Below are 12,765 nucleotides of genomic sequence, written 5' to 3'. Positions count from 1 at the left end.
TTGTTATTTCATTGGGTGTATATTTCTTCTTGTTTAATTCCTTTTTAAAAAGAATACAGTCACAAGCCAATCGGCGAAATTTGCACTAGAATATAATGTTTAACTCATCTCACATTATCCACATTCCCAAAAGGTCCCATAGTAATGACAAATATATTTTGATCAAAATTGCACAAATAGGACTGATGTGTGTCTGCTGGAAAGTCTGTGATGGTAACTATAGTCAACCCAGTCTCATGGCATTTCGTGTTCACCAACACGATTTTTAATCTATTGATTCGTGTTCACCAACACGATTTTCCCCTTTTTTTCGTGTTGCACAGCACGATTTTATAAGCAATGTATTTCTACTGGTAATGACGCTCATGGAAGCACGGCATTCGTTTGTGTCGCTGCCCTTAAAGGCAATGTGAGCGTCCATTCTCATTGGATAACGGAGAATTGTACACCCGGAAGTAAGTATTCCCCTTACTGTCGATTGATTTTACAGTGATATCTGCACTACTCATCGACTAAAAAACACCAGATTATCCTTGTTAATTACACAACATTGATTGGTTTAAATTGTGTGCAATGCTTTTGTATTTTTCCCCTTCGATTCGGAGAAACAAATATTTTTTCGGAGTAAAGGATGGCAGAAGACACTACACTACCCAGAATCCCCAGCTATCGTTTGGACTACACCATGTGCTCTGTTTGACAAACCCCGTTTTTTTCACCATTCATTCCAATGGCTGGCGTCTATGTCACGTGATCTTCAAATTTCTCCCTGCAGAAAAAAAAAACATGGCCGAACTTCGTTTTATTCTCGGTGGAAACTGCCTATTTTAAAGTTAGTTTGGCCATTAAAATGCGTTTTGATGTCATTTGATGCGAGAAATATGAGTTGTTATTTCAGATTATGTGTGCAGTGGATGTACATGATCTTTAGTTTGCTAGTTATTACGAAGATTACTTCAGGAAATTGCGTCCAAAGTACGTTTTCATTTCATTACCAAGGTGGTTGCTAGGGACGCTGCTATCGATATTATTTATGTTATGTTGTGTAACTGTTTAATGATGTTATCTTTATTGCTACCCCCTTCCCTGTCAATGTATAGTGTTGGTCCACAGCGCAAACATATTAGTTTAACAAAATCCGCATCTAAAGATAGCCTACGTTATTTTCCCCTGTGCAATTCCAGTCTCACATCTCACAGCACATCGTCATTAACAAATACCGGAAACAGACCGAAAACTTTAAAAAAAATACTTTATTCCGAGTGTGTGCTTGCTTCTCTTTGAAAGTCATCACATAACGGCATTGTAATACACGGTTCGGCTGCATTACATATTACATATCTGCCGTAGTTCTGTATTTATAGAGCCCTGATGAGAAGACTTCTAGACAAACATGAGGAACTGAAAACGTGACGTGGATCATAAATATATCAGCCATTAAACAACATCTTACATTTCTTTTCACACAATACGTCTCCTTGCAGTATCAACACTAATTCGGCTGACTTTTATATTTGATCCAATTGGTAGATAGGCTGTATTTACACCATAAAGGTGCACAGCTGATATAAAGGGACACCTAGTGGTTAAAGCATGTTATTGAATTTCATTATTTTTATTATTAGATATGAACAGTGTCAGGACTAACGCCGTTACAAATAACGCGTTACTGTAACGCCGTTATTTTTGGCAGTAACTAGTACTCTAACGCATTACTTTTTAAATTCAGTAACTCAGTTACCGTTACTACATGGTGCGTTACTCCGTTACTGCGTTAGTTATATAGTCAACAGCCAGGCGAACAGAGATGAGAACTGTACTTAAGTACAGTACTTGAGTAAATGTACTTAGATACTTCCTGTGTCACATGCGGAGACGCGCTGTGGGCGTGTTTGTGTTGTTTACTAACAAGGCTATCATGGCGGCGGCGGAGCTCAAGTCTAATTTCTCCACCTGGAGATATTCTCACTATTTCACTTTTGTCGAGCACAAAGAAAATAACGTTTTAGTTAAATGTAAGTTGTGTCTTGGTGGGTCAAAGAGCCTATCTACTGCCCAAACCAGTAATTCAAATCTCTTAAAACATCTGCAAAAACAACATGCTGGGACGAAGCTAGTAGCTAAGACCACAGAGACTCAGCCGACGCCACTCCACCTCGACCTAAGCAACAGCGGCAGGATTTTAACCAAAGGACTGCTGGCCAGGGAAAAGTCGATAAAGCCATTGCACGGTATGTTGTAGAACACATCCAGGCTATTGCTACAGTGGAGTCACCCGCTTTCAGGGAGCTAGTTAGCATGATAGCATGTCGGGGCGGCACACGGCATATGGGACGGAAAACTTTTTCCAACTACCTGGAGAAAGAATATACAAAAATGGAAAGCCAGCTAATATCGATGCAATCCAGATTGCATATAATGCATGTCAAGTTGATCAACAGATTGTATTATTCTCCAATGTAATAACAGTACTGAAATGAAGGCTATAAGGGCATTAATGGGAGACATTTGTACAAGTAACGAAAAACGTTACTTTTCACAGTAACGTATTACTTTTGTGTGTGAGTAACTAGTGAAGTAACGGAGTTACTTTTGACATGAAGTAACTAGTAATGGTAACTAGTTACTGGTTTTCAGTAACTAGCACAACACTGGATATGAATAGGATCCCTATAAAGTATATTCATTACTCGTTATGCTCTACTAATAGTTAATTAAAGACTGTATATAATGACTATTTTGCACATCCCTTTCAAGATTTTCTAAGGTTTATTGACATATCATATAGGCCTACACAACTATGGTGTAGTTATGCATTGAATGAAAAACTTGGGTCGCAGGTTCCTCAATAGTGCATTACAAGACATCTATCAATATTTGTGCGTACCTCCAGCAATGTTAACTATGTTGAAGCACTTATTTTAACTGATATTATACATAATGTATTATACTCTTATAAGATGTATGTAGATATTTCATCTCCGGCCTTGTCCGGTATTGAACAATCAATAAATAAAGAACACAGAATTGTTAAATATAAAACACAGAATTTGTGTGATTATACTAAATGATTTACAAATAAACACCACTGCATATTTAACTGTTACACATGCTGATGTAACGCAAATGTTCCAACTTTGGATCAATAAAGTATATCTTATCTTAAGCTGATCGATGGCTACTGCCATATTTGCAAAATGTGCCTCTGAACCTTGACAAGTGCATGTTTCAGGCTTATCAATTAATGTAATGTTATCAATTAACAACAGGGTTCACAAACATAAGACCAGCTGTTAAATAAAGCTCTTCTGACCTTAGCTGGCATGTGTGTATATATATTAATGCTGCCCATTATGGGCACAAGCAATTTTCACCCATTTATTAATTATATGTTTTAAATGTGAGTGTTTCCTATCCCCTAAACCTCCAGGGAAGTACACAGTTTAATACTGGCAACTTCTTATTATGGGAAATATGAAAACGTCTTTTAAAACTACAACTCCCAGTAGAGACGTGCCATAGATAGAGAACATGTTGCGAAACAGAATAGCCAGCATGTGTAGTTCTGGTGACGGGGTGGGGGACGCGGGAGACGCGGTGGACCCGTTCAAATCCAGTTTTGGACAGTCTGCCGTGGTTCCATCCCATTTCAAGTGCTGTTCGAGGCTCCGCGTAACCCTCGGAGCACACTCACCAATCACAGAGCTTGAGGACTATCACGGGGTTTGTCAAACAGAGCACATGGTGTAGTCCAAACGATAGCTGGGGATTCTGGGTAGTGTAGTGTCTTCTGCCATCCTTTACTCCGAAAAAATATTTGTTTCTCCGAATCGAAGGGGAAAAATACAAATACAATTTAAACCAATCAATGTTGTGTAATTAACAAGGATAATCTGGTGTTTTTTAGTCGATGAGTAGTGCAGATATCACTGTAAAATCAATCGACAGTAAGGGGAATACTTACTTCCGGGTGTACAATTCTCCGTTATCCAATTGCCTTTAAGGGCAGCGACACAAACGATTGCCGTGCTTCCATGAGCGTCATTACCAGTAGAAATACATTGCTTTTAAAATCGTGCTGTGCAACACGAAAAAAAGGGGAAAATCGTGTTGGTGAACACGAATCAATAGATTACAAATCGTGTTGGTGAACACGAAATGCCATGAGACTGGGTTGCTATAGTGCACCAAGGAGGATTTATTGTCAGGTTGTAACTCACTAAATGTCTCTGGAGCAGAAGAGCATGTACCAGGATCACCAGGGTCCGGTTCTGCCCAGACTGCACACCTCCCTGCGTTCCCTCAGAGAGTCAGTCTGACTCTGATACCAGACACACACACACACACACACACACACACACACACACACACACACACACACACACACACACACACACACACACACACTTCAATAACCCCCTCCAGAGTGCATTCAGACCATGTGATCACATTAACACCTGAGCAGATCAATCACAGCATCACGGTCACCTGACCTCTCCACCAGAGCTGACCCATCCATCAGTGAGCGTCTGACCCCCCCCCACCTCCTGCTGATGATTAATCACCATGGAAATTCTTTAATTGAGCAAAAACACTGGAAAACACAAACGGCTGCTGTGAACTGGAACTGATGTCCTACAACACTGAAGGTTTAACTAAAAGGCTGTCATTAAAAACATAGCCGAAAAGTGTTCACATTGAATACTACAGTCAGTTAAATATGAGTTAAATCACTTTATATCACCACTGACTTTAGATCAATTCAAATGTTTTCCCTTGTTGTATTCCAACTTTAAAGATACTGTTAAAATGCTTTTATTCATTCATTTGTATTTAACCTTATTTAACCAAGAAGTCTCCTTGAGAGTCCTGTCCAAGATAGGTAGCAGCACAGTCACAGAACCCAGGCTAAAAACAAGAACAGAGAAAATACTGTATCATGGTCTCAATCTGAACATCATCATAAAAAGCATCTACAGACAGTCCTCTGCTTCTCTGTCACTCAGAGAGACCAGCTCGTGTTGCAGCTGGTTCCAAGTATATAGAGCAGCAGAACTAAACACCCTTTTCCCAGCTCACTCTGGACTTTTGGAAAACAAGTCCTCGGAGCTAAGCAGGTGGCTTTCTGTAGTTTTCTGAAGGATATCATTCTGTATATAAGATGGAACACCAAAAACAGCCTCATAAATAAGGATGTGCCAATGGTTCCTCTACGGGCGGCCAGAGCAGACCATCCAACCAGAGCATACTACGATCCGTGGTGTGTGTTATAACCCTCAGTGCCCCGTGGTAGATGATATCTAAATTGTGTAGGCATGTAGAAGCTGCATTCATATAAACACCATCACCATAGTGTAACACACACATAAAGGCTGAAGTGACAAGTCTCTTTTTGGCTTTGAAAGGAAATCAAGACTTCTGACCTAATTCTATTGCTGTCATCAGTTACTACTTGGCTTGTTGTTAATGATTCAGTCCCCCCCCCCCCCCCCCCCACAGAACTCTGCTCGTATCGTCAGGGCTCTGTTTGAGATCGCTCTGAGGAAGCGGTGGCCGGCCATGACCTACCGCCTGCTCACCCTCTGTAAGGTGATCGACAAGCGGCTGTGGGGCTTCGCCCACCCCCTCCGTCAGTTCCCCAACCTCAGTCACCTGGTCCTGAACCGCCTGGAGGAGAAGAAGCTCACCGTGGACAAGCTGAAGGAAATGAGGAAGGATGAGATCGGTAAAAACAACACACAGTCCAAGTTTCACCAGTGTATGGACAGACTGTATGAATGGCTCAATTCAGTTATAAAATCCCATAATCCCCTCTGTTTCAGCCCTGTTTCCAAAGTGCTGATTCTCTGTCTGTTACTTTAGATGAAAATAAGGAGCCCCTCCCCACGCCCCTCTGAGAGATATTTGGTTACAAAGAACTCAATGGTGCTCTAGGAGGAGATTCAGGTGATAAGGTGGGGGGGGGGGGGGTTACCTTGGTTGCTGATTGGCTAATGGTTACATAAGCCAAAAAATCGTTATGACATCATAAAGTGGCCAAAATCTGATCAGCTCATTTTCAGACAGGTTTTTATAGAAATGGATCTGGACAAAAAGAGAGGGGGTCGTTTTTCCTGAAACTGTCAGAGTCTCTTTACACAGAGGGGACACATGTTTGTGTAGAAAAGATGTGAAAAAGTGGATTTTGCATAAAAGGTGACCTTTAATCTAAACACTTTCTCCATGTTAACCTGTTTTCTACATATTCTGCTGTAAGATTACAATCAAACCGGCAGCAGACTTGAAATCATAGGGGGGCATTTGATTTCTATGGTAAAAAAAAAAGGTGGCAGCGCCAATATGTTGACCCACATTTGGATATAGTGATATTGTATATATATTCTGGTCCTATTGACATGCAAAGAAAATGTCTTAATCATTGAAAAATGTTGCTTTACCTGGAACACACATTTATTTGAAATGTTAAATATTTATGCTTTGACACACACACACAGTGTTAGTTCAGAGACCTGTGTGTGTTCTGACACGCTGTTTTGTTATGACCATCTCACATTCACACACATTAGGTTTGTAACACCAGTCCCTTCTACCTCTACGTTTTATTGTTTTATATTAACGTAACGTCAAAATTGCCCTTGACCTCTTAAAAACGTTTTTCAAATGTAAATCTTTATTGTTAAGTTGGGATAATCCTTCTTGTTCCTGGAACAACTGGAAATGCTGATTATGAAACAGCCAAGTGATTGGGATTGATAGTGAGTGAAACCAGTTAAACTCAGAACAGTGGGTATGACAACACTCATGACAAAGACATGTGTGCTGAATTTAGCAGGTTTAGCACCTGTTATTTGAATATCAGGTTTTCATGGGGATGTTCACTTTAATCTGCATGAGCCACATCAGCCTTCTATTAGTTTTGTATAGGTTTATATTAATAAACATATGGAACACATGATAACGGCCTTGCATTGTTCCCAGGTCACATGCTGCACCATGTGAACATCGGACAGTCGGTCAAACAGTGTGCCCACCAGATCCCTGCCATCACCATGGAGGCCAACATCCAGCCAATCACACGCACCGTGCTCCGCGTGCGGCTCGTCATCACGCCTGACTTCCGCTGGCACGACCAGGTAAACATGGAGGACACTGTAACACTGCCATTCTGCTGCTTCTCTTCAGATTAAAAATTATAATAATTACAAGTCAGTGCCATACTCTACAAGAGTTTATTTTTGTTGCATTTGTCAACCCTCTAGTTTTAACTACAACATAACGATGCAAGATTTTTCAGAAAAGTGAATTAAAAGGAATCAAGTTAAATGATGATTAAAAATGATTTAAAAGACTCGAGTTGAGTAAATATATTATAATACATATAATATTCAATTCATAAAAATCCCAAAAGTGTTTGCCCACAATTACAATCAGTCAGTTGTGCATGTAAATAGGATATTGATATTAAAGAATATTGCTATTGCCACTTAATGGTTACTTTTAACCAGGCTTTATATTGTTGCAATGTGGGTGAAATGTCCCTTTCCCAATAAAGGAATTGATTGATATTTAACCCGGCATTAATAAGCAAAACTTATAATACAAAAACCGTGTGTCCATAATCAGGGGAGGTCATGAGGGAAAAGTGATGGTTAACAGATAACTAGAAAAGGCATTTCCTACAGGAAATGCGTGCGAATGCTGTAAACTGTGAACATTTGTGCCTGAATTTCGCTGAAAAAGCTGAATATGTTATCAGCTGAATGGTCTCTGTAGCTGCTTTTAGCCTCAAAAACGTGTGTTGCTGAACTTAGCGGAGAAATGCAGAAAAGTTAAATGATTTGAATCAAATTGTTACAGCTCAAATGCATTGCAATGACTTTGTTGGAAACTTGAAAGTGAAATGTTAAACTGGAAAAGTAGGAAAAATAGTGAAGAAGCTTAATATTTAAAAGAAAAGGTTTTAAAAAAGGTATAAACAGCAACATATATATCCTCAATGTTCTGAAATAGCTGAATAATGTAATAGTTGAATGGTTTCTGCAGCTGAAAATGAAGGAGTTAAATATCAGATGTAAGTAGTAGTGAATTAATTTGTATTAAGATGAGAAAAGAAAGTAAAAACGCTTTGAAAAGCAGCAGAATATTTGAACTGCAAACGTTTGAACTAAAACCAAACATCACCAATAATGTATAAAATATGTGGAACGTGTTGAAGTCTCCATCAGACAGAAGAGAATAGGCTGAGACAGTCTTTAAACTCCAGCCTGTTTGTTTGTGTTTGAGGTGACGACGTTATGAAACACCTGTGTGTGTGTGTGTGTGTGTGTGTGTGTGTGTGTGTGTGTGTGTGTGTGTGTGTGTGTGTGTGTGTGTGTGTGTGTGTGTGTGTGTGTGTGTGTGTGTGTGTGTGTGTGTGTGTGTGTGTGTGTGTGTGTGTGTGTGTGTGTGTGTGTGTGTGTGTGTGTGTGTGTGTGTGTGTGTGTGTGTGTGTGTGTGTGTGTGTGTGTGTGTGTGAGCGAGCCCAGAGATCAAAGGTTTCCATGGAGATGTGCTGTGAAAGGAGAGCCTTTCCATTGTTCTGAAGGAGAAATAAACCTCTTACGTTTCTTGATTTTACATGTTAGCAACGCAGGCCAAAGACAGATAGCAGCAGGATGCAAGGAGAGGTTTTACTTCTAACGATACACCCTCACTTTTAAAATAATTCAAAACTTTACTTTGCGGTTAAAGATTAATATAAAGCAAATAAAAAATACTCCATACAGTCATGTCTTTAATCAATAACAGAATTAAGATGCAATAAAATAAGACAAGGCTTACGGGTTAAATCTGATTACTAACCGGTGGCACGTTAATGCAAATCTACAGTAACCAGGTTTCTACAGAGCATGAAAACTTTGAGTCCAATTCCCCACGTAACCTGATAACTCACGATATATTGATCCCTTCAACAATATGTTGAATTGCTCCTCTTGCATTGGAGTCACGTAAAAATAAAAAAAGCCATTCAAAATGTATTTAAAAAAACGACTTAAACTGCTGCATAAAACACAACACAGCTGATTCTCCTTCACTGTAGCCGCCTTGAACACTAGAACCATCTTCGGTGATGTTGTTTTGGGTTGGATCAGCTGTAGAGGAATAGATGCTGCTGTTAATCTGACGTCAGCTGCTATCCTCCATGAAAGAACAAGCTACCATCTCCTCACACCAGGGTTTCCGCTACGATTTTTTCTCGCCGGTCAAATGTCCGGACAGAATTAATTTTACCGGACAAATTTGAAACTTACCGGTCATGTTTCAATAATAATATTAATAATTGTGTTGCAGTTTCCGTTAGCAGGTAATTACCGGACTAGGACCGGATATGCTGATGTTTAAAACTCAGTTAATGGGAGTCATTTTTGTATTGCTTCAGTTTATAATCGTTACAGATCGAAAAATTCAGATTCATTTTTCAATAAATGATTCAACAAACAACATAATTATTACATTCAAACAAACTACTTGCAGTAGATGAAGTACAATATTCAAAAAGTTTAAATTAACTTTGAATAATAACACGGGAGAAACGGATCCTCTCTTTTCCTCTCTCCCTCTCTTTCTCTCCTGACAGCCCGTCAGTTTCTCATGCAGTGCGCTAAACAGTGGGCGGGGCAGCCGGGGCTTCAGGTGATTATGGAGCAGCTGATCTGATCTCTCTCTTGCGTCCGGTTATACTTCACTCGCGTTTATGTCCATATCGATCAGATCCAGCTCTCCTGGTCGGCCTTTATAGAGAGCACAGATCAAACTATTAAGAGTGAATATCGGCCGATAATGACCGGCGGCCAATCGATCGGAGCATCGGACATTTTGACCGGCAGGTTTTGAATTTAGCGTTTTTTATTAAATTGTACCAGCTAAAACCGGTAATTACCGGGAAACGGAAACCCTGGCTCACACCTCTACAGGATGTGAGACATTTGGCCAGACAACCCCTTATCATCCAGGGCTGTTCCAAGTGGCTGTCTCCTCTTCCTGTCTCCTGATATGCGTCACTACACACACCAACACCAGTGTACTCCCATTCTCACAAGGAGAGAAGAAGAGCAGCTCCCCCTACCTTGTTACTCTTACAGCCATGGAATCTCCATCTGTCCTTGGGAGCCTGAATGTCCCACCTCAGGGGGCAGACTGGCCAGAGAGGATCATGGGAAGCTTATTGCTGGAATCTGAGTGGAATAGGAAGCTCATTGTAGCGGGGGAGAATATGAAGATGAATGTTTATGTCCGATTAGCAATGCATGCTCCAATCATGGGAGAGAGGTAACTGAGAGCAGGGGCTTAGCAGTGATCCGGTTGCAGAGCCCGACACATGTCCTGACACAACACCCACAGTGTGGTCAATACTGTCCTTTATTCTTCTTTAATTCATATAATATAAGATAAAGCATGTACTCTGTATTGCCAAATACACAAATCAGAGGTGCTCAGTAGAAATTCAACAGTGCAGTGTTGGAGCCTTGCAAATATATAGAATGAGCCTCAGTCACTTATTGTCATATTGCATAATTCAAGGAAATGTGGGAAGTCTTACAAGTTAATTAGCCAGGCTACTAAAATGTTTATCTCTTTATAATGTCCATACTGTTTTTAAAAACCAGATGTGACAGTCATTTTAAATTAAGTAAAATTCAGATATGGGGCATTCTACCAAATTAGTACAAAGTGCGTTCCCACGACAAGAAAAACTATTTAACAAAATAATTAAGTATTCAGACATAGATATTTACTAAGAATATGTTATGGTCTATTCAAACTAGGGCCGGGACTCGATTAAAAAAATTAATCTAATTAATTAGAGGCTTTGTAATTAATTAATCGAAATTAATCGCATTTTTAATCGCATATAAATATTTGACCTGAGAACAGTGAGAAGCAATTTTTTTCACATGGATTTTAGTATACCATTAGGCGCATTCACACCGCAGTACTTTTCCCACAAAGGTTCATGAGAACTTAGTTCATGAGAACAAATGAAGCCGCTGACGTCACTTCTTCTTCTTCTGCTTTGGGTTTACTAGCAGGCGGCAAACCACTTCACGGCGTATACTGCCGCCCAAAGTCCCCGGCCGGAAGTCCCCAGCAGCTTCTACTGAAGCCTTCCGAGTAAATCGCCAGAACGCCGACACCTCCTCATCTCCACCGCTCCCATGTTTTATTTTGTGTTGCCATAAGTTAGTCTCTCTGCGTTTCTGCGCTGGGCTAATGCTAATGCTAATAATGCTAATGCGAGGATAATAAAATGGCGGCTTCACCAAACTTTTTGGGAGTTTTACGGGGCGTGGTTTGCAATCCGCCCAGCCAATCAGAAATATAGCTCTTTTCTCACAAGAGAGCCGTACGAAAGTCCCTGCTCTCTAGCAGCTCTCTGCTCTCTAGCAGGGACTTTCGTGGGGGTAAAAAGGTTCTCATGAACTAATTTTAGTACCGGCTCTTTTTGGTGTGAACCATAGACTGTATGGTGTGAACGCGATAAAAGAGGCTAACGTCCACGCTAGCTTCCACGCTAGCTGCTATATGTTTTGCATTGAGGTGATACTTGAGGCTTGATGTGCTGCGGTGATATGCGAATTCCTTTTTGCATAATTTGCACACAACCGTGCTCTTATCGACGCTTCCATCCGTCCGTTTTTTTAAACAAAATGTCCCACTGTTGTTCACTGTGGTTTGTTGTTGTCTGAAGTCATGAACGTTAGTTGGTGCTCCAGTATAATCGGTACGCCTGAAACTCATCCAGTGAGAAACGTTCCGCAGTGCAAAAATAAGTGCGATTAAAATGCGTTAATTTTTTTAACGCGTTAATTTTTGTGTAATTAATTCATCTTAATTAACGCGTTAAAGTCCCGGCCCTAATTCAAACACAAGGCATTACATTATATAGTGATAAGCTTGATATATACAAAAACATCATTTATAGGGTACTTTCTATTGGAAAGTAGCTGTCCCCAACCCTGACATCTACATTTCAATTTCTGTAAATAACACTTATGTTCAATGGTGTATTTAGAAGATCATTATGATTACATTCAAACAGAAGTTGGAATATTTAGATTTATTGTGGGTATCATTTTTTTATTAAAAAAAATATACTCAAAAAATCATGTCCCCAGTTTTCATGTCACTGCCGAAACACAAGGGGTTTTAGTCCAATGGCTGAGCCTGGTTTTTAGCCACACCCCTGCATTTTTGACTAGACAGTGACACTGCATCCCTGTCCTTCATGGCTGAATGGCAAGTAGCTATATCCCATACTTTTGATATAAATCTGTTCCGAAATCTGAAAATTGGCGTGTAACCTTAAGAATTGTCACTACCGTGTTCGGTAGAGTGATATTATCTTCAATTAAGTAAACTTTTTCGGGGTTTTATGCAAAGTATTAGGTTTGTATGTGTGTAAACCTCTTCAAAAACGTGTATGCTAGCCATGTACTAGCTAGCATTCTTTAGTTATGCTCAAACTTAGCCAGAATCGTCACTACCGAAACATATGGTTACGTTTCAGTAATTGACATGATCGTTTCGGTAGTGACAAAATGGAATGGTAAGCAGGTAAATCCCACCATTTTGAAATAAATGTGTTTTAAAGTCTGAAAATCAGTGTGTTACTTTAAAGGTCTCTTATTATACTATTGTTAGGCATATATTATAGGTCTCAGATATATATATAAGAACATGTCTATGAAGTGTTTTGCTCCAAATACCAAACAGATCATGCATTCT

General features: G+C 39.9%; 1 protein-coding gene across 1 annotated transcript in view; it reads left to right on the top strand.

The window, feature by feature from the left end:
- ascc3 (activating signal cointegrator 1 complex subunit 3) overlaps positions 1 to 12,765 on the top strand; it is a gene marked incomplete in the record, with an annotated part of 191,770 nt that overhangs the window by 135,014 nt on the left and 43,991 nt on the right. The window contains 2 exon segments of the mRNA XM_034196559.1: positions 5,500 to 5,725; positions 6,979 to 7,133. Coding sequence (XP_034052450.1) covers positions 5,500 to 5,725; positions 6,979 to 7,133 — 381 coding nt within the window.

Source organism: Gymnodraco acuticeps, unplaced genomic scaffold, assembly GCF_902827175.1.
Source record: "Gymnodraco acuticeps unplaced genomic scaffold, fGymAcu1.1, whole genome shotgun sequence".
Taxonomy (NCBI): Eukaryota; Metazoa; Chordata; class Actinopteri; order Perciformes; family Bathydraconidae; genus Gymnodraco; species Gymnodraco acuticeps.
Note: the sequence above shows the minus strand (reverse complement) of the source record. Positions and strands in the feature narration are given on the sequence as shown.